We start from the raw sequence: 23,102 nt of genomic DNA on the forward strand, positions 1-23,102 counted from the left end.
CATCCCCTGGACTAGCACGGTTGAGGTGCCCTTGAGCAAGGCATTGAGATGGCTACTCAAAACTATTGGGGGGTGTGTGTTTGACAAAAGTATTGGGACACTTAATCTTAACCTCTCTTAACCGTTGAATTCAGTCCCATAGCCACAGGTGTGTAAAATCAAGCCTCTAGTTCTGCAGTCTGCCTTTCTTCCACACGTCAATGAAAGAACGGGAGGTTCTGAAGAGCTCACTGAACTCCAGCGTGGTTCTGTATGTAATAGGAGACACCGCTGCACCAACAACTACAAGTCAGCTGGTAAAATTTAGACCTTCCCTCCTAGATCCTTAGACCTTCCCTCCATCAGCTGTGAGTGGTGTTATTATTATTGAACAGTGAAAGAGTTTAGAGGAACAGCTCACAGAGAGCAGCTCAGACCATGTAAGGTTACAGAGCGGGGTCAGGGCCGAATGCAGAAGTGCAGAAAAGCCTCCAACTGACTCAATAACTGCAGAGCTCCAGACCTGCTGCTGCTGCTGCTGGTAGAGCTCAGAGCAAAAGAGGACCAGCTCCTTATTAATAATGCCTACGGCTTTATTAGAATGGCAGCATCATACGAGCTCCCGTAGCTGTAAAGTGGGTAGGTGTCCCAATACTTCTGTCCTGTGGAAAGTTCGGGCCTGCCGAAGGTTAAAGAGGCTAGCTGCGCTTGTCCCCAAAATTCCGGGGTCTCGTGGAAGTCGAAAAGTAGGCTAGGAACAACTTTAAACAAGCAAGGCAGAAGTTTAAACCACGCATTCAAATACTTTAACCTTGAAATCTCCCCTCGCGAATGTGGCAGTACTTTTTTTTTTCTTCATCTTTTGAATGTTTGAGTGTTTGATAGTTTGAGGTCTATAGCAGAAACCGCTCGGGAATTAATGTCATTCATATGCCCCGCGGAAATTACTTTTGAAATGCATATAATCTAAAACATGCAAATGAGGCTGACTTTATGCACCCTGTTTAATATGAATTATCATTTTCTGAATACCTATTATTACTGCGTACATTTCTCCAATTATATTGTTCTTTTTTTTTTTTGTCACTTGGGTGCACGCACACGCGCTCTCGTGCAAGCACATACGCACACACACACACATACACACACACGCACACATACACTTATACATATGCACAAAAGTGTGACACACTCCCATAGAGAGAGAGAGAGAGAGAGAGAGTGAGTGAGAAGGAGGGGGAGAGATCGAGATAGAGTTAGAGTCAGAGAGAGAGAGAAAGGCAGTGAGCTGTGTGCTGCTTGTACGTGTGGATTTCTTCTGGAATGTTCTGCCAATGTTTTAATGATGTGTAATAAGTCTGATAATGACACAAAAGCATCTGCTTATGTTCTGCAGGGGCATGAACGAGAGGTGGGGGGGTGTGGGGGGGGGGGGGGGGAGAGAGAGAGGTGAAATTCTCATGTTCTCACGTTCGGATTCTCAGCGAACCGCCTTCCGACTCGCTCCAGACGACTGCTGGGAGTTTTTATCCTAAAAAAATAATAATAATACATTTAAAAAAATTAAAACAAGACGGAGAAGGAACGAGTTAGAGGAGTTCTTCATGAATATTGAATAAATGAGCTGAAATATTAATGTAGTTTTAAAGTGAACCGTGCTGGTTTAGGGTCCCAATCACCCCCATATCCCCCCACCCCCCACCCCCTCCCTCTACATTCTTTAATTTTGACACCTCATGACAAAGAGCAATTAATGCTCTTGTCTATGTATGGGGAGGGTTATTTGCCCCCCCCCACATACACCCCCCCCCACCCCACATACACCCCCCCCCCCACACATACACCCCCCTCCACCTGCCTTTTCTTTTTTTTTTCTTTTTTTTTTTTTTTGGGGGGGGGGTTAAATTGAATTGAAGGCATCCCTTTTCAAACGCATTACCTTATTAATTTATTTATATTACGCCATGAATTATTCTGTTAATATTAGTATGATGCAAATTAGTAATGCTTCCTCCCATGTTCGCTCGAGTGATATTAATTTGCATTCAAGTCAGTTTAACAAAGATTTTTCTTTCCGCGCTAAATTATAAAACAGACATTTCATTTTTTTTATGCAATCAGCGCTGCTGTAAGACCTGCTCATATTTTAGCTTTCACTTTTATTATTATGTCGAATATTAAAAAAAATGAGAAGGAATGGATGTGGCAGTTATGAGCAACTAATGGAAAAAGACAGAAGTGTGTAAAAATACGGAAACCTCAGCACAGGAAAAGAAAGTGTGTGTGTGTTTGTGTGTGTGTTTGAGTGTGTGTGTGTATCCACCTGTGCTCGCCTGCCTGCCTGCCTGAGAGAAAGTGAATCTGTTTTAGATGTGTGTATATGTGTGTGTGTTGGGGGCAAGTGGGACAGTGTGTGTGTCCTGGTGTGAAGTAATTCCTGAAGTTCTCTTGGACCGAGTTCAAAAGTAGTAAAATTCAATTAATATGAAAAATGGACACACTATCATTTCCCCCGATGTCTCCTTCGAAAGTCTTGTTTTTATTATAGAGTTATTAAATTTTATTTGATTAAACCCACTCCGATCCAATCAATTAATTAACTCGGAAATGCAGAGTGCCGGTCTCGGAGGCTGATTTAGAAAATATCATCGCTTCCACACGGCTCATCTTGCCCACTGCCCTGCCCCATTGCAGTCAGACCCTCGCGTGTCCGGTTTGCAGTTTTTTTACATATACATGAATATACACTCACTGCCACCATCATCTTAATAATAATTCATAAAATTAATTCATTTACATTAATATAAACATATGAATGCAGTGTTTGGTCTATAGCTTTTGTTAAACAGGGGTAACAGCTAAGCAGACGTGTGTAATAGTTCATAATAAGGAATATTGTGATGATATTGTGACTGTACACACAGTCGGGACGCTTTGGAATACCATCAGTGCATTTTATCAGTATCATCAGGGCTTAAAAATACTCTCTATACTAAGTATGGGACATATTATTATATGGACAGAAGTTTTGGGACACCTGCTTATTCACTGTTTCTTCTGGAATCAAGGATGTTAAAAAAAGTTGATCCTGATTCTGATCCTGATCCTGATGAAAAAGGCTTTCTCCTAGATTTTGGTTGTAGGTCGGAGTATTGCTGTGAGAATTTGATTGCATTCAGTGTTTCCAGAGCTTTAGTGAGGTCAGGATGTTGGATCTCCCAACTCATTCCAGAGAACACAGTTCCACCGTTCCACTGCTCCACAGCTCAATCATTAAAGTAGCTGAATGCATTCATTAGAAGGGGTGTCCACAAACTTTTTTTTTTTTACCAATAGTGTATTTTGGATCGCGGTTTATAAAATCTGCTACTATTGGTGCATTTTGGGTATAAATATTGCATATTGTGAAAAATTGGTTTATTTGATGTTGGTACGGCTGTTTTAACATGCTGTTGGTCTGAGCACTAGCTAGGTAGAGTAATCTCGGGGTAACTAGGGATGGGGTGCTTTTTAAGGCTGACGAAAACTAGTAGGATTGAAAATGTAAAGAATTAAAGACTTTTTAATGTAAAATTACTGATTTATTAGTTGCTATGGATGAAATTATGGCCAGAGGTAATAGAGGAAGTGTTTTTTTTTTAAATACAATATGCTGGTAATATCGGAAACTGTGCTAAAAGGAAATAATTGATATACATTTGTTATATTAGCACAGACCTACAGTAACTTTCAAAAAACATTCATACTGGCTCTCCGGAGAAATTCACACCGGGCAATCATCTGTCTGTTATGCCATGTTTCTGCTGACTGACTTCTTACTTATTCATTCTCTCTCTCTCTCTCTCTCTCTCTCTCTCTCTCTCTCTCTCTCTCTCTCTGTTATTCTGCAAACGGCCATAGCAGATAATAACCGCATTAGAATGGCTAATCTGAGCTTGACTCTGGTACTGTGGATTTGATCCCTCATGGCGAGAGATCACTTTTCCTTTTCCCAAACCCCCCCCTTCCTCTCCACCCCCCCTTTTGTCCGCTCCATGTTTAATGCATGCTTCAGATTTGCCGCTGTTTATGTATTCATGTTTATTAATACCTTTCTGCTCCTCGTAGCCTCTCCGCTATCAGCTCGGCAGCTGCGCGGCGGAAACCACGGCGGTGTTTTTCTGCCCGATTTGCTTTCCCTCCCCATCTCCCACTCCGCATTTAATCCAGCGCGGCCTCTTAAAGAGCAGCCGACTTGTAAGAGCCAGCCCTTAATTGGTCCCTTACTCTCTCTCATCCTGTAGCCTTCCTACCACCACCTCTCTCCACCACCTCTCTCTCTCGCGCTCTCTCTATCACACTGTAATCCCAGTCACTCATCCTTCAGACTTTATCCTGGGAAGAGCTGCATGCTGAAGGTCATATTCATAAAAAGAAGCCTCTTGCCACGGCCCCTTGCTTTGCTAATTGTGCAGCAGGGCCGATTGTTGCGAAAGCCATAAACCCCCCACCCCTCCCCCTTTCGCCTCTGTTCTGCCATGTTAAATACAATTTGGGTATTAGCTCCTCGGGCCGTCCAGAAAGCTGCCCTTGCCCTGTCATTAGCCTCTTAAACTGTTCCAGGACATGAGGAATGGGATTATTCGTCTTGATGATCACGGGATAATATCAGCCAGCCATTAACATGACCCTCAGACGCCTGCTAAGTCTGTCACCCCCCCCCCCCCCCCCCCCACCACCCCCTGACTCTCACTCGCACACGGTTCAGGACAAGACAGGTCGCGTACGCTTGTATTTTCAGGCTGTCCGAATATTTGCGGACACCCTTCGTTTTGCGCAAGTTGCACACATTGCTGACAAAAATGATAAAATGTGCAAATGCACACACACAGCTTCTGTAGTCCCCGTGGAGAGGTACTGCCAATAGACTAGGACTCTCTGGGGCCGACGAACCCATCAGCATGAACCTATGGGCACCATGGGGATGTTGGGTATGATGGGGTGGTGGGGTGGTGATCATCCCACATCCTGACCTCACTAACGCTCCTGAATCGCTTAATGCAATCAAATCCTTACAGCAATGTTTTCTCCAGGACAGTGGAGACAGTTACTCCAACCAAGCAGGATCAACTTTTTTTTTTCTTCCTTTTTTCCTAAACCATGGGCAGGTGTCCCAATACTTTTGTCCATTAAGGACAGCCTGGACTTTCTCCCTCTCTTTCTCGTGTCTCTGTCATGTCTCTGCTAACTTTCAGCAAGCAATGTCTGGGGAGATGTGGCCTGCCCGATGTGTGTGTATGTGTATGTGTGTGTGTGTGTTCTGCGCCTGATAAATGGGGCGTTTGCAAGGGCCCCGCACCTATTCCAAATATTTGCCAGGATCTGCGCGTGTCTGATGGAGATGGGGCCTCGTATAGAAATCTCCACTCTCTTAAACGTCAAGGGCAGCCTGGAAAATCACTTATTGCGGGTCAGAGACAGCAAAAAAAAAAAAAAAAAAAAAAGTGGGTGGTGGCGGTGGAGTGAATGTTTGCCCTGGTCGCTTGCACACTCACACAGGACACACACACACACTTGCTCGCTCCGAGGCGATCTCATCGGCCCGGAATGTCGGCAGTGTTTACCTACCGTGGTGGAGCCCACCTGATTGAAGGGCTAATCTTTATGGGCTTTGCAAACAGGACTTTGCCTCTTCTGCCTGTGGATCGAATATGGCCGCTCCGCACGGCAGAACACCATATGGTGCGATACGAATATACACCCCCAACCCCCCACACCCCCCCCCCCTCGTCTTTTTCCTCTGTACTTTTTATTGCGTCCTCCTCCAGTTCAAGCAGATTCCACCCTCTTTATGGATGTGCCCTCTTTTCCTATACCCACTGAGAATCCTTTTTTTAAAATTCCAAAGTGTCCTTGATAATTGAATTGTCCTTTACACTCTTCAGACGCTTATTATGATAGTCGGCAATTAAGCGTCTTCCTCCGAAGGCTCGGCAGCTATAGGTTAGAGCGCGGAGTCATGGGAGACGGCCCGGGATAGGTTCAGCAAAAGCCGGCTCGGAAAAAGTAGGACAACTAGTCTTCAACCTAGACGCTCTATTATCATGAGATCAAAGTTGTATCATCAGCATTATGAATATAGATGGTTTTTATTCGTTTTCTTGTTCTTGCCCCCAATCCCCCCCCCCCCCCTTCGTCTCGGTCTGTGTGTGTTAAGAAAATTAATTGGTTGTCTTTGGACACGGGGGGTCCGCTTTTTACAGTGCGGAGTGAATGGGAGGGTAGGCCGCGCTGTAAAATTAGCCCTGCGTTCTGTAAAAACGGAGCAGATTCCCAATGTTTGCTCTTCATGCTCTTTAAATCAGCATGGCGGGAAGACCCCATCGCTACACACACACACACACACACACACACTTAGTGAGTTCTACGCTGAGATGCTGGGTCAGGGAGGGAGGAGAGCACGGATGGCAGCTCCTCTTTGAAGTGAAGCAGAGTACTGAGCAGAAGAAGGGATTGAGTGCAGCTATCTATGTAAGTGTGTGTGTGTGTGTGTGTGTGTGTGTGTGTGTGTGTGTGTGGATGTGTGTGTGGATGTGTGCACGTGGGTGGGTGGATGTGTGTAGTAATGAGTCTCACCTGCATATCCTGGACCTACTCCAGTCGATCACAAGAGAGAAAAGCTCCTGGCATCGACTCGCCCGCTCCATTCAAACGAGCCAGAGCTGCTCTATTAACCCTTCGCAGTCCGTTATCTCTCAGGTATTTCTCACCTGTAGCTCACTGAGACGGGTCCAAAGTAGTACATGATTTCCTTTGATATGAATTGATTTGACTTTAATTAAATTTATTGTTGCAAAAAAAAAAAAAAAAAAAAAAGACCCTACAGGTTTTCGAAGTTTGTGTGATTTGTTGACATCAGAACAAACAGAAACGCTCAGGTGTGTGAACTCAATCATGTCAGTATAGACTGGAAATAAAATGTAATTAAAATGAATCTAAATTAATATGTAGATCTTTATATATGCTAGAGATGCTTAGAGTCACTGCACTGCAAAAAAACATGTATTTTCACATTTCTCCGTAATATAAATCTGGCAGTTGTTCTTTACATTGTATGAAAATTTCATGATGAATGGACCAATAGAAATGCTCCAAAATGACCTGGAATAAAATCTCTTGCCATTGACTTCCATTGAAACTTCAGAAGTTATTTTCCTTCTTTTCTGTCTTGAAAACAGGTTTTTTATTCATTAAAATAAAAGAACAGACATTTTAGAGTCCAAAAAAACATTAGTGGCCAGTTTTCCAGGTCCAGATTAGGGATAAGCCTAGACGTATTCGATTACTATTTCCAATGGTGATTCATCATTGTAGTCATTGTTTCCCAGACAGACAGTTTAGTCTAAAACTAGGCTTGATCAATGTCCACTAAACCCTGTGGGAATTTGAATGACGTTTTCACATTATAAGAAAAATATAGTCCAAAATTAGGGTTAATCCCAGGAATATTCGGGAGTGTTCATAAATAAAATTCCATAACTAGGCTTAAATCAGTGTCCACCAAACTCTTGGAGTTGGGACTTTTAGAATGAGAGTTTACACTGAAAGTCCACAACTAGACTTAAACCCAGGATTTTCTTGGGAATGTTCAAAAATTCTAAAACTAGCCCTAATCAATGTCCACTAAACCCTTGAGGCATTTAGATGGAGTTTCCCCATTATAAGAAAAATATAGTCTAAGACTCAAGGCTCAATCTCAGGAATATTGGGAATTGTTCATAAATACAATTCCATAACTAGGTCTTAATCAATGTCCACTAAACCCTTTAAGGGAGTTTGGATGCAGTTTTTTCATTATAAGAAAAATATAATCTAAGACTAGGCTCAATCTCAGGAATATTTGGGAGTGTTAAAAAAAAAAAAAACTAACTAGGCTTAATCAATGTCCACTGAACTCTTGGGGAATTTGTATTATATTATATTATTGTTATTGTTATATTATTACTATTATTATTATTATTATTATTATATTATATCTTATTGGATTATATTTCATAATATTTAAACTCATTTTTCACTATACACAATATTTATCATGCAACCATACATGCCAAAACTAGGCCTAAATCAATGTCCACCAAACCCTTGGAGTATACCCTTGGATATAGTCGAAGACTAGAGTTAATCCCAGGAATATTTGGGAGTGTTAAAAAAAAACCCTAACTAGGCTTAATCAATGTCCACCAAACCCTTGGGGAATTTGGATGGAGTTTTCCCATTATAAGAAAAATGTAGTCTAAGACTAGGCTTAATCCCAGGAATATTCAGGAATGTTCAGAAATTCCAAAACTAGGCCTAAATCAGTATCCACCAAACTCTTGGAGCTTTCAGAATGAAAGTTGAAAGTCCTGAAAGTCCACAACTAGACTTAAACCCAGGATTTTTTTTGGGAATGTACAAAAATTTCAGAACTAGCTCTAATCAATGTCCACCAATGTCTCCAACCCTTGGAGTTTGGGGACTACACAGCATTCGGAATGAGAGTTTCCACTGAAAGTCCACGACTAGACTTTGGGAATTTGGATGGAGTTTTCACATTAGACTCCACATTAGACTTAAAGACTTCCAGGAATATTCTGGAAACTGGCCCTTAAAGTTCAGACAATAGTGTTGTCTTGTATCAGGCATTGTAATTCCACAGGTTGGTACCTGCGCTGGTATCAGAATTCCAGGATGAATTTCTAGAGTCAAACAATCAGTTTTTTCAAAGGAAAAAGAGCCACAAACATCAAATCAGTGCAAGGTCCACAGGTGCGCCCGAGCCCGCATCGCTTTGAAGGAGCGGCTCTGACAATAGGCCAGGCCCTTACTGCTGGAGATGTGGAATATTGGGCTTTCTAAAGCGGTGAGTGGTTGGAGTGAGTGGCGAGAGGGACAGCAAAGGAATGCCAAGTGGAGCACCGAGGGAGAAATGGCCGCTCATAAAAAAAGAACGCATGAGTGCTCGGCTAAGCGGTCTTCAAACGAGGAGCTTTCCTTTACTGTCAGGACATTCCTGCGAGGGTGCTCACTAATGGGAGTGTGGGGGGGAGAGGGTGGTTGGAGGTTTGAGGGGGGTTGAGGCGGAGGAGGTGGGATGAAGCCTTTTGAAGTGGCCGGTGAGGGCCACTGAGGGAAGAGCAAGGTGAAATCTAGCCGGAGACACCCAGCGGTTCTCGTTCTTGTCCTTTGTGCCCCCTCTCTGAGTTGCCTTCATTCATTTGGTCTCTTTCGTATTAGAAGTGCTTCGCTTTGCTCTCCCTCGCTGCTTTCTGTCGCCGGACCTGCTCCTGCTCCTGCTCCTCCTGCTCGTCCCACCGTCTGTCTTCACGGCAAACACTCAACCACTTCCTCTTTGCCAGCTCAGCTGGACAGCCCTACCTGTCCACACACTAGGGACTGATTCATTGAAGGACCGGTGTCTTTGAGCTTGAATAAAAACAGTAAATTTACAGACTAACAGCCTACACTAAATTGACAAAAGTATTGGGACACCTGCTTATACGTACATGTTCAGTCTCTAAAAAGGAGCTGATCCTACTTTTGTTGGTGTAATTGTCTCTACAGTCCAGGGAAGAAGGCTTTCTACTAGATTTTGGAGGAGCATTGCTGTGAGGATTTGATTGCATTCAGTGACGAGCCAGAGAGAGTTCTTTTCTACTGGCAGTATTCTTTTCTCTACAAGGAAAGGGTGTCCACAAACTATTTTTTCTGTTTTCTGACCACAGTGACCACCAAACGCCACACCTCACACACACACACACATACACACACACACACACATACATACAGTACACGCATACAAGGCCACACCTGCCCTCTGCCCCTTGGCCCTGCTTCGGGGCTTGCTAACACAAATACACCCTATCCTTCCGTAGACTATGCTCTGGGGTGTTTGTATCTCCAAGGCAGTTCTTCCTGTTCAGGCCAGTAAATAAACAGTATTAATGCAAATCGCTGCACCACCCATAACTTTTACGCCTTTTCTGACCGGACCTGCTTTACTCTGGAATGTTCCATTAGAATAGTCATTTGATCCGTGCCACATTTTTTTTTGTGTTCATAAGTAGAGGAGACCATATTTTATTATTCGGACTTACAGACCTGTCGAAAACGGAACATACAGCTAATGTTTATGTATTAAAAGATAATACACAATATTGACAAAAGTATTGGGACACCTGCTCATGTATAGTCAAAATTAAGGGTGTTAAAGGGAGCTTATCCTGCTTTTGTGGCAGTAACCGTCTCTACTGTCCAGAAAGAAGGCTTTCTACTAGATTTTTGTTGGAGCATTTGATTGCATTCAGCGACAAGAGCGTTAGTGAGGTCAGGATGTTGGATGATGATCACCACCCTACCCCAACTCATCCCAGATGTATTGGATGGAGCGCCACCATTATTCCACCACTACTCCACAGCTCAGTGCTGAGGGGCGTTATACCTCTCTAGCCCACGCCTGGCATTAGGCATGGTGCCAATAGGTTTATCTAGAGTCTTATTCTATTGGCAATAATATTATTATTGGTTAGTAATAACTCTTTATGGTTCTTCCAGGGCTCCAGTTGCTAGGGTCCATATCTAGGCCCATATCTTACATCCTCACCTTCATAGTCAGCATTCATTTAGGTAATAGCAGTTTGTAAACGCAGCCGTCACCACAGTTCTGTAGTGGTCTTCATTAGTCGTCAAGCGTCCCAGGAGCTGCTCCTAGCCCTCAGGCTACTCCTCACCCGGCGCATGTTTACAGAGTCCGCTCCCTTGCTAAATAAGATACGCTAAAGGAGGCGCTAGGGGAGGAAAAAGGGGGGAAGTGCGCACTCCTGATAAAGTGTGCACTTCTCTGTGCAACTGATATGGTATGAGTGTGTGTGTGTGTGTGGGGGGGGGTTGGCAGATGTGTCGGTGCAATCATGGCTGTCTCTTCCAATCACGTTCACTTCCCGCTTTGTTTTATTAATGAGCCGCGGTTTCTAGAGCTGACGCAAGGCTGTAGAAACAGGCATGGCTTTTTCGGGGCTTGTATAAATAAACCCGCATGAAGCTTCCACACGGTCGTAGCTCCGTAGTAATCCGGGAAGATGCTGTACATACTCGGGGGGAGAAGAAGGTGAAGAGGGAAGCCGAGGATGGGGCGGAGTAGGGGGCGAGTAGTCACAGCCTCAATCAAAGTAGGGCTGGGCGGTATGACCAAAAACGTGGATCATGGTATTTTTATTTCCAATATTTTATTTAATATTATTAGAAAATTTTGACTTTTGCCAGTATAATTGGCTAATGAATCATATTAGAAACAGTAGGCCCATCTTTATAGGTTACCAGTGGCTTACTTTACCACTAATACACATATTTAACAACTTAAGTCTCAATCAAATATTTGTTCGGACCAGAGCAATGATTTTTGAGCGGCATTATCAAATGTTAAATCACTGGATGCAGTGCAACCTCAACTAATGAGAAGTCACTCAGCAAACGCTCCCATACAGTGAAGTGGAATTCTGTCCAGTAGTGGTTAACACTATTCAGGTGAGCAGATTTGGGCTCTTCTAGCCACCAGGGAGCCGATAGCTATCTCCGGAGGACGTAGGAATTTTTACGGTATACCGAATGAGCTGCCATGCTGTCCAGGACTAGCTTTTTCAGATTTCAGATGGAGCTGGTGTGAGAAGGCAAAAATGAAAGAGGGTAGAAAAAAGAAGAAGCAACGTAGCGAATGATGGCAAGCAATGAAGGGAAATATGGAGTGCGAGCGAGAGGCAGTATTTCTCTTTCATAAATATGGTCAAACTTGTCATCGTTGTCATATTATGGTTTTTTATTTTCTTTTTAGAAGCGGGAGATGCTCTTTGTAGTTAAGCAAAGCCCTGGTGTGTGTGTAGGCCAGCCCGAGTTGCAAATTTAAACCAGTCTGTCAACATTGTGCTGTGAGTTATGGTATGCTTTTCTTTCCTTCACTCTTAACATTGTATTTTTTTGGTTTTCTTACTTCTTCTTCTCCTTTTTCTGCTCCTTCTCCTTCCTCTGGACCTTCCAACTACATCACCCCGACTGTAGGACAGGAGAAACTGGCTCAAACTGTAACTTCAACACTTTCAATTATCAGTGTTTCCAAGCCTGATACAGGCTATTGTAGTGTCCGTGAGGCTGGTCTGTATGCAGCGGCAGCGGCCCGCTTTCCCCTCGAGTCAGGGGAGTGATCCAGGCCGGTTGTGCAGGAGTAGGAGAGCTTTAGCTGGGCTTGTGTTTTGGAGCAGAACTGGATCTAAAGCTTGGGCTCGCTTCGTGCAATCCGCCAGCCCCAGTTCTTCAGCCCTTGGGAGTCTCGAGGAGTTGTTAGTCATCCGTGGAGGTTCAGAAAGAGCTTCAGTATTCGGTTCTGTGCTCCGAGCCCAAGCGCTGGTCATCATTGGAGTGAACTTTAGATAGTTGACAGTAAGTAAGGGCGTTTGCACACCTGCAGATTTTAAAATCGGACCGTACTGTGTGAATACAGTAATCGCACTCGGATGTGGACCAAAACAACACAAGACCCCACCCCCAGACCCTTCCTGTATTTAGCTTATTGTGTGAAATGATCCAAACTAAGAGAAAAACGCTTCGAAAAAGTTTCTAAACACATTAATGATTCGGACCAGAGCAATGATTTGTGAGCGGCATTATCAAATGTTAAATCACTGGATGCAGCGCAACCTCAACTAATGAGAAGTCACTCAGCAAACGCTCCCATACAGTGAAGTGGAATTCTGTCCAGTAGTGGTTAACACTATTCAGGTGAGCAGATTTGGGCTCTTCCAGCCACCAGGGAGCCGATGGCTATCTCCGGAGCGGCTACTTTTTTTTCAAGGAGGGTGTGAAATGACGGCCCACCTGTTGGAGCTAGCTTTTTCCCCTCAGGGAGGCCTCCCACCCTTTGCCCTACCTGGCTCAGACACCCACCGTTCGGCTCGGGCCCTTCTGTTCCAGTGCCAGCAGCCAGCCCCTGCCCCAGAGCACAGGAACTGTTGCTTCTGCTGCCGCCGCCGCAGGCTAACTCAGGGCCAGAGAGAGAGAGAGAGAGGTTGCCTGGAAGTGAACAACTATGATGGAGAGTGCAGAGAAGTTAGGAAGGGTGAGGGGAGGGGGAGTCAGGGGAAAGAAATGTAAATGCCTGGGTGTCTGCAGGCCTGCAGACAGCGAAAGAAAGCGTCTGATTCGGGGAAGCACAGAATTTAGTCATGAATGATATAAATTGTGGTCGGTTTCGACATTTCCTGAGCTTGTTTGCGTATTTTACTTCCCTAAATTACAAAGCACGAAGAAACAACCTCCAAACTGGTAAAGCTTTCCCTTTCACACACACCCACCCCCCCCAAAACCCCACCCCAGGCCCCTGTAGTTGTGCACTTTTGGAAAGCAACCAAAAGTCAGGCAGGTATTTATTCCCTGGGTGCCGCCTCACCTTAGCAACTCTCAGTATCAGCAATATAAACAGCTCTTAACAGGCAGTTAGAAAGAGCTTCCAGGGTTTGCTTGTTGTAGCCTTCTGTACTTGCAGAAACAGGATAGAGAATGAATCACAGTCCCCTCCACCCTTTCGTCGAAGTGCCAAAGAAAATGTGCTGATATGAGAAGTTTAAAAAAAAGAGAGAGAGAGAGAAAGAGAGAGAGAGAAATTAAAAAACTCTCAGAGCTCGGGCAAATGCGTTACAGATTACCATGCTGGGAAGACGCTGGTTTTGCATGTGTTTTTTTTTTTTTTTCTCGTCTTCCCTTTTTTAATCTATAGCAAGCTGAATTTGAGTCCCTGAAGCAAAGGCAAGTTCGGTCCCATTTCTCTTCCGTCCAATTAAAAGGCAAACGCACGTTTTTATTTGCTCAGCTCCCCCTTACTCACCCCTCAAATGCATGCTTTATCTCTTAGATCTGAAGAAGAATGCCCCTCCCTCCCGTCCTACACCCCCCCCCCCCTCTTCCCCCCCCCCGGCCCTCGAGAAAGAATGCATCTTCCTATATTCTCCAAGGTCAAAGTTCAGCTTGGGGGGTTGAGGGGGTGGGAGGGGGGGGTGTGCTGGGGAGGGGGTTCTCCAACGAGACGCGGCAAGCCTCGACACCACCACCGGGCTGGCCTAGCCTGCCAAAAACGATTACGAGACTCTGCAAACTACTGTCTCCCGCCCGTAATCAGCAGTTCCCGGCCGCTGATTTATCGGCTTGCTTCTTTTCACGACCTCCCATTATAGCCGCAATATATGCCCATTTACTGGATATGACAAGGCTTCGCTCATGCCTACCCCCCAACCCATCCCTCCCCCCCCGCTTCTGTGTGGCCCTGTCTACTGTCCCTACTGGCCCTGCGTACCTGCTGGCCCTTCCGGAGAGCCTCTTGGATTAGAAGATCCTGCGGTGGCCCTGCTTAATGGCAGCTTCGGAATTGAGATGGTTCCGGCTCGGCATTGCTCGTGCAGATGTGCATGCAGATGCATACAGACACAGCTTGTCTAGTCCCTGTAGAGAAGTACTGCCAATAGAATAGGACTCTCTGGAGTAGATAAGCATAAACCTTTTGGCACCATGCTGCCTAATGCCAGGCATGGGCTAGAAGTGGCGAGGACATTTGGGATGAGTTGGGGAGTCGAATGCAATCAAATCCTCACAGCAATTCTTCACGGCAAGGTCTCCTAGAGACAGTTACTCCAACAAAAGCAGGATAAACTTGTTTTGATACCCTTGATTTCATAAAACAAAGAGACAAAGGAGCAGGTGTCCCTATACTTTTGTCCATTTTGTCCATATTAACCAATCTGAATAACTTAATTCCACTAAACCGTGTGATGTGATGACAGCTCCATCACAAAACTAGAGACTCAAACTTCAGATTTTATCTGAAGTGATGTCTGGAAGCCGCTGACACTCTCAGCAAGTGTTTCCATGCAGGCGGGACGCGCGATAACCTCTGAAGTCCTCAGCTTGTCCACAGTCAAACCGCCCTCATGTTGGTTTTGCGGTCCCCTATACCTGCTGGATGTGCCTGCATCCTTTGCCGGCTAAGCTTGAACGCTTGGTTTAGCTCCTGTTAGAGCGGCCAGATTTTCACCAGGTGTGTTTGAGTGACACGTTCTATGGAGCTTTCACGTCGAGTGTTGCAATCCGTCTCTGTGTCGGCTACCTTTTACTTAAGCATTCGGAAACCCTTTCGGAATCGCTCCAAATTACAGAACTAGTGCACTAGTGAAATCTCAGTGGATCATTACACACCCTATATAGTTCACTATCCAACACATAATGCATAAAGCATCGCAAAATGCAGCGTACAGACTGTGTACGCTATAATTAACGATGTATACCATAATGCAGCGCTTATAATAAAGTCCTTATAGGAAAGTCTGTTCACTTGGTGGCCGGGCAGTTATTTCCAGTCACACGAGACCAGGGGCTTAGCCCGGAATTTTGGACACTGGGCCCCACAACTCGAGAACAGTTCTGCCAATATACTCAATTAATACATTTTTAGGCCCCTGTCAGCCCTTAGAATGGTCCCAACCTCCCCCCATACGCCCCAACCAGTGGCCGGCCCAACTCAGGATCACACTGATGGGGCAAGACGCCAGTAGTCATTTATTTTTTCTAATATTAATGATAATAACTGACAATGTTACTTATTAAATGCATAAAATTAGTTTTAATGTCAATAAAAATCAAAATAAAAACATAAACTAAAACTAAAAGTACAACGTCAGCAGCTTTTCAAAAACATGGTGTCCGCAAAGCCCTGTGGTCACCCCCCAGGCCCGTCCACTATATAACAAATGCTAAAAGCCTTAGACTTTTTTTTTTGTTGTGTGACGTCTGTGTCTATCTCCGAGCCTCACATCTGTTGTTGTGGCTGGCCACAAGTTCCGGGCTGCACAACGTACCAATAACTTTGCTGCCACAGCAAGCGGGGCCTGCGTTCCCTGTGTTCCCTCCATCCCCTTAATTTTTCTCAAATGAGGATCTACGGATCTGCGGATCTGTGGCTGGCGTTCTGCCAGAAGTCATGTCAGGCTCTCACCTGCCACCTTTCTTTTTTTTTTCCCCTTCATCTTCTTCGTGTCTCTCTCACTTTCACTCCTTCCCTCTCTCACTATGTCTCTCGCTCGCTCTCTGAACCTCTTGCCTAATGAAACCCTCGTTTGCCCTCATTCCCAGAAGCTAATCATCGGCGGAACGCCTCGCTGGCGTTTTGTTCGGCGAGCTCAGGTTAGCAGAGACACAAAGACATAAACAAAACAAAAAAAACTTTTATTTTTAAAACTGGAAGAGGCAGACAGACGAGCTCCTGCTTGTTATGAGAAGAGCTACGCCGGGCCCCGTTCACACATTTGAAGGCTTTTTTGTTATGGATCCCGCACCTCAGCAGTTTGTTCTCTTCGTTCCTCTCCCACGCTCCCTCTCCCCCCCCACCACCACCACCGCCACCGCCACCGCCCCCCTTCTTAACCTCCACCACTGCATTCCTGTGTTATTGAACAAGCTGTTTTCTTTTTTCACCTTTCCCAATCTCAGAAAATAAACAAGCAGGTGCGGGAGTGGCTGGGTTTGGATTTCCTCCCCCTCTTCTGCATGTTGCCCAATTGATTTCTAATTAAAAGGCACCTTTGGTGTTTGTTGCTGGAGACGTATCATCATCAGAACTCTGGGAAACGTCTCAGAGATGTGCCCCGATGAGACGGCGCTACTCAGAAATAGACGCGATAGTGGGTGCGCGCGTTAACCTTCTTCGCGCGAGGGGAAGCATTATTCCGCCCCCATCGGGAGGCCTCTGATCAGCGAGATGCTTGTACGCTTGTGCGCCTCCACTCCACGCAGGAGCATTCTCCAACAAGACCTCCGTCAGACCTTCATCCCAACAGCTTTTGAAGTCTTCCTCAATGCCCCCCCCCCCCCCCCCCCCCTCAAATCTTCAAATCCAATCACGTAGGTCATTAAGAGGCTCAGGTGGTACCCTGGCCCTCTCCAATTGAACGAGAGCGCCAGTCAACATGTTTACCGAGTAGCTTCAAGGTTGACAGATGTGACATTTCCTTTGGCGCTCTTCAGAACGCCGCACTAAAGGCTGCCATTGTCGAGGGGCCGTGGCATGCGGCGAATGCAATTCGTGTTCCTGGTTGGAACCACATATGTGTGTGTGTGTGTGTGTGTGTGTGTGTGTTTGCGCTTGTTGCGAAACTTGTTTGCTTGCAGAGACTTGAACATGCCCAGAGCTACGACTTCAGCAATTGCAATCGTTCATGGTCATTTAGTCTTTGTTTGCTTAAACCAACCCCCCCCCCTCCACCTCAACACACACACACACACACACACCCACCAGCAAAGCTATCACCACCACTAACCACCCCTCCTCCTCCTCCTCACTGTCCCTGTTCACCCACAGGTGCCACGTGATGATGGTAGAATCAGCAACTGAGACCATTCGAACGACATCCTCCAATCAAAATGGAGTCAGCAGTCTGAGCAGCCAATCGGAGGGCGGAGGAAGAGAGGGCGGGTCCAACGGCGACACCAATGGCGAGATCAGCCCTGTGGATTTACTGCACCTTCAGCAACAGCAGGTGTGTGTATGTGTGTATATGTGTGTGTGTGTGTGTGAGTGAGATTTTTACACCCCACACTGCTTTTTTTTTTTTTTTTTTTTTTTTAATCAGGAAGGCTGTTGTTGTTCCGTTAGTTGTGTCTTGTGCAATGCCGTCGCTTGTGTAATGTATAAACACCCTAGTGGTTATATGAGAAGCAAACTGTGCAGTTTACATTACACACTGTAATCCATATAGCATGTCAGCGCGCCGATTGCGCAAGTTCATTATCGCCGGGCTTTAAGTGTACACTGTCTCCGTTTCCTCACCCCTCCTCTGGCTAAGCATTATCACCTAAGACTTTTCTACCTTATCAGAGGTGCACATTAAGTAAATATCCTTCAGCCAGCGAGCGAGCGAGCATTCACACATTTCCAAAGAAGCCGATAGGCAACAATAGCCGTCTGTACTCTTGACAGGGCAAACTTTGTCCTCTGCAACAGAACGCAGCGGTGATTCGTCATTTCACGCTGAATAACTAACATCCCTCGAGCAGGAGAACAGGTTCTAGTCTTTACGATTATCCAGGCCTAAATCCAATACCTGGCCGAGGCATGGAGCCAGATTCCGACCTTCTGAATGCAAACAGAGGCCTGCTCGTTCTGCCCGAGTCACATCAGTTCTGTAGAAAATCCAGAAACCTCAAATTCCACAGTGGTTCAATGGATTTGATCACTTCAGTGGGATTCACTTATTTATTGATTCAATGAGTCGTTTCGAAAATAATGAACCAGATCGTGAAGAGAAGAGCTCCAGATAATGAAGGCATGAAAATACACTACAAGAAGTCCAAATGTATGTGGACACCCCTACTTATGCCAGTAGAATAGGACTCCCTAGAGCAGATAAACATGATGAACCTATCGGCACCATGCTGCCTAATGCCAGGCGTGGGCTAGAGGGGTTTGAAGCCCCCCAGCGTTGAGCAGCGTGGAGCAGGGGAACTGGATTCAACTCTGGATTGATCACTGAATGCAATCAGTCCCTCACAGCAATGCTCCTCCTCCAAAACCTAGTAGAAAGCCTTCTTCTTCCCTGGACAGTAGAGACAGCTACCCCAACAAAAGCAGGATCAGCTCTGTTTAAAAGTCTTGCATTCAGAAGAAATCAGCAGTCAGCAGTAAGCAGGTGTCCCAATACTTTTGTCAATATAGCGTAAGAACTGTAAAAACAGCAATGCTATGGCATTCTTGAAACAGATGGAGGCTTAAAGGCCCAGCGCAGTGGTAGCGCAGTGGCAGCGCAGTGGACGCAGGTTACCACCTACTCAACACTGCCCCCAGTGGTGTGTTGTGTCACACAGTTAGGAGTCCTGCCTGTTGGTATAACGTGAAATGTGTTTGGCCAGCCAGAGAATCGAGCCCTAGTCCGCCACGGGGAAGGTGATGGTGTTACGCTACGCTACTCCAGCCGAGACAGAACCACCATGTAAAGGATACCGTAAAAAACACGATCTAATTGGCTGAGAGCAGCGCCATTCTTGTATCATGACCACTTATTATTAATATTATTACTATACTATAGTACTATACTACTATATAATGTCATAAAGCATCAGTTCTGATATCCACAGTGTATTTGTACCACAGGACGTAGCACTAACTGAACCCAGATCAGAACTTTGGTTCCTGCAAGCCCTAACGTTAACTCCTAACTCCCGTCCTGGTTATTCCTCCAGTGGCCCGTTGCTCATGGTGACACGTCAGCACGGAGAATGCCGCGCCGCTCTGTTTTTCGCTCTGGCCTGTGCGTCAGTGTTCCCCCATCCAGCGCGTGTGTCAGCTGGAATTTCCTCGCCGCTTCCCGGACCTTCTTGGCTGCGACGCTCTCGCGCTGTGTTCGCACCATCCCCCTAAACGCAGGCCAAGCCTGCTCTGTTACGGTCCTTCTTTTTTTCCGCCGCCCTGACAGAAGCCGTGCGGCACAGCAACAACATTTTGATAGCCTCTGTACCGGCAAAAACGGCTAGCCTCGGACAGCTAACTGTCTGCAGGCTGCACGCGTAGGCCTCCCTTCCAGAAGTAGCGGTGCGGTGCGGTGCGGTGCGGTGCGGTGCGGTGCGGTGTGGTGCAGTGCAGTGCAGTACGGTGTGTTTGCCTCCCTCCTTTGATTTATCTTAATATTATTGAACAAAAGGACGGCAAATATATGAGTCACCGAGACGACAAACATATGAGCTTTGATAACTCGCAGCAACTGCCGAGTGATCGATGCCTATTAGCTGCTCGCAGACGGCCAAGAGTTTAAAAGTTACCAGATGCCCCAAGTCTGAGGGCCTTTTTTTTTTGGAGAGAGAGTGCGCGAGAGCAAGAGTGAGAGCGAGAAAAAGAAAATAAAGGGAGGAAATTTTCCCACATTTTCCTACTTGTGTCAATTGAAATTAGGAAGTGGAATGCTAATGAATGTAATTGAAGGGAATTGCTTTCCCTCTTTAAATTGTGTGTGTGTATTTATATATGTGTGTGTGTGTGTGTGTCCATCTAGCCTCCCACTGAGCCAGTGAGAGGCCTTACCTCACACAAGTAGGCCTTTCTTTCTTCCATGGTGCGGCAGGCCGCTGTTATTGCACCTGTGTGTGGTCACGTGAGCCGAAGCCTTTAATTAGACAGAAACTGCCAGTTCCTCTTGCTCCAAACCATTCCCAATGTCAAACACATGTCAGCCCCAGCCTCAACACTGCTCCCATACACACTTTCTCTCTCTCTCTCAAGCTCAAAAGAATGTGCTTGTGGTCACCATCTGACCTCCTGACCTTCTCGAAGTCTCATTTGCAAATTTGGACCAGATTGGGACACATTTCTTAAGAGAAACTGAGCGGGTGTGTTTACGGTTTAGGCCACAGAATTCACACTGATAGGATTCTAATCTCACAGTGTCTGCAGAACACCACCGCTTCGAAGCATGTGAAGACCTCACAGTGAGAGCTAGCCAGGCTAAAGTACAGCCTCCACACGACAGGGTTAGGTTTACACAGTTTTGCAAATAAGCCTCCAGTAGAGAACCAGAGAACCAGGTTCTGAGGTTCTAGCAGAACCTTGTATCTACAGATTTTTTTTTACATTTGTGAACCATAAATAAACCCTCTTAGTGAAAGCAGTGGTTCTACAGGGAACCTTGACTTAAGTTAAAGAATGTAGAAATGAATCTTCGCCTAATTTAAAAGAACTTTTCATGATGATTTTTTGTAGGAACTTAAAAAATTGGGGCTGTGCAGAACCAAAAATGGTTCCACTATTGATTTATATATATATATATATATATATATATATATATATATATATATATATATATATACACACACACAAAATATATTGCTTTTGAGTGTGTTTAAATATGGAAATATAAAGAAAAAAAAAATATATATATATATATATATGCTGTCTCATTCTAAAATTGAAGGTACATTTCATGTCTCCCAGATAAACCTTGGGTGATTTTTTTCCAAAAGAAACTCTATTAAATCACTTATTAAGTTTGCACTATTAATAATACTCCATGTATATTTAGGCACAGTTTATACACAAAGTATGAACTAAATGACTCCCAGCCCACACATTATTGACTTCTCCCTGTCTTCTCCTCCTGATTTAAACATCATCTGAATTAACATGAAATAATTAAGTCTAATTTTTTAATTCATTGTGTTTACTCTATTAACAGTTCTAAAGTAAACTATAAAACATTTCTATTTTCTGGAGAATATGTCATTCCAGAAATAAAAAAATATAATATGTCTGTTCCAGTGTTCTGGTCATCTCTAACAGTATAACTATAATATATATAAATGTTTATATATATAATGTAATATTATATTGATAACTGCAAAAACTAAGTTTTGTAAAAATAAGTCAAATCTTTCCATACTAGAAATGTACCGGCAATTCTAGAATGAGCTGTATATATAGCTTGTGCTTTCAGATGTGTAAATAAAAAACTTTATATAAAATTATAAAGGTTTGATGATATGCTGATTACTGAAATAAATAAAATTTAAAATATATATATTTTTTAATTTTTTAAAGATATATTAAATATTTTTATTTATATGTTCTATTATGTGAATATGTTCGATTATATATATATTTATATATATTATTATTATTATTATTATTATTATTATTATTTTAAAGCCCTTTTTCTTTAGTATAAAATGCAAAGTAAAGGCATTTTTCTTCCATGTTAAAATCTGACCTTTCAGTCTAATTGTTTAAGAATAGCTTGCACTGCTGAGGGATTCTTGGCTAGGCCGAATACGCGCATAGATTTACGATTGCATAATTGCAGTCAGCATGTTCCTCTGTGCTGTTGACAAACTAGATGACGGTCATTTAAGACCGCTGATGGTAGGTTTTGTTTTTGTTCTGTGCTTGTACTCTGATTGTCTGTGTCATATCAGCAGACCAGAAGTGCCACAAACCGTCCATTTACTCAGAAGCAGTGAATCAGTGACCGCTCCCTCCCTCGACTTCTGTTTTCTCCTCACTCCCTGCTGCACAGTCTGCCATGTAGGCTCTGTGCTGTAGTGCTTTGATGGCACTATTTGGCAGTGGTTGGTTTTGGAAAAAGGGCTGTTGTATATGTCTGCTGAGTGTGCGAGTGTGTGTGTGTGTGTGTGTGTGTGTGTGTGTTTTTGTGTGGCCGTTGGTGTGTGTTTGTAAGGATTCCATTTCTCCCAGCCCTCAGGGCAGCGGCTGCGAAGCTCCTCACACCTGCTCTTCACCCATCCCTCGTTTTATCATCCTTCTCTTGAGGTGTTTCCTGACTCTCCCTGAGGACTTGGAGATTTAGAACCCCTCCCTCCGCCATCCCCGGCCCCCCGGGGCGCCTGTTTGAACCGCTGTCACTTTTGATGTTGGAAACTTACCAATGCACAAATGGTTTTATTAACCGCGCTGCTTCTTTGTGATTGGCCGACGCAGAGCAGACACTGGTGCTGCATGTTAAACCTGGAACATGGAATCCCGCAGTGTTAGCAGATAGTAGTCAGTATATCATCACTGTCAGATTGTACCTTTACAAAACCTTGTACCTTTAGATGAGCATTATTTACACTTCTGAAAGCACCAGCTGACCTTCCCGTTCTTAGAAAATTTAAGATGAGTAGACCCCTAAAATCGTCTGCAGTCGCATGGAATAAAAATTGGTAGCTCAAAGCTAGCTTGCTCTAGAGGGTTAACGTGTGTTTATCTCGGAATAGTTGAATAATACCTGGAAGTGACAAACCATGAACCCCAAACATGGTGGTTCCTCCTTCAAAAGAACATCCAGCAGAACCAAAACCTAACTGGAAAACAGGCCGATTTCAAAACCCCAAAACTGTTACATCACAGTCTTGACTTAGTATATTTAAGCCCACAGAATTGACATAGAAAGCTCCAGTCAACGTCTCCAGCAAATCTGTAAATATGACGATGACTTTAGGAGAATATGGCATATTTGTTGTTGACACTGGAGAGCAGCTCATCACCTCCAGCCTCTAGTTATGCTAGTTATGGGAATACGGGTTGCGGGTTG

At 44.6% G+C, this 23,102-nt stretch overlaps 1 protein-coding gene across 2 annotated transcripts in view; it reads left to right on the plus strand.

The window, feature by feature from the left end:
• foxp4 (forkhead box P4) overlaps nt 1-23,102 on the plus strand; it is a 177,656-nt gene that overhangs the window by 38,481 nt on the left and 116,073 nt on the right. For both annotated transcript variants that reach the window (XM_072666560.1, XM_072666561.1), the window contains exon 2: nt 17,390-17,567. In XM_072666560.1, coding sequence (XP_072522661.1) covers nt 17,400-17,567 — 168 coding nt within the window. In that variant the 5' untranslated portion in view covers nt 17,390-17,399. The remainder of the gene's footprint in view (nt 1-17,389; nt 17,568-23,102) is intronic.

The sequence above is a fragment of the Salminus brasiliensis genome, chromosome 21 (genome assembly GCF_030463535.1).
Source record: "Salminus brasiliensis chromosome 21, fSalBra1.hap2, whole genome shotgun sequence".
Classification (NCBI taxonomy): Eukaryota; Metazoa; Chordata; class Actinopteri; order Characiformes; family Bryconidae; genus Salminus; species Salminus brasiliensis.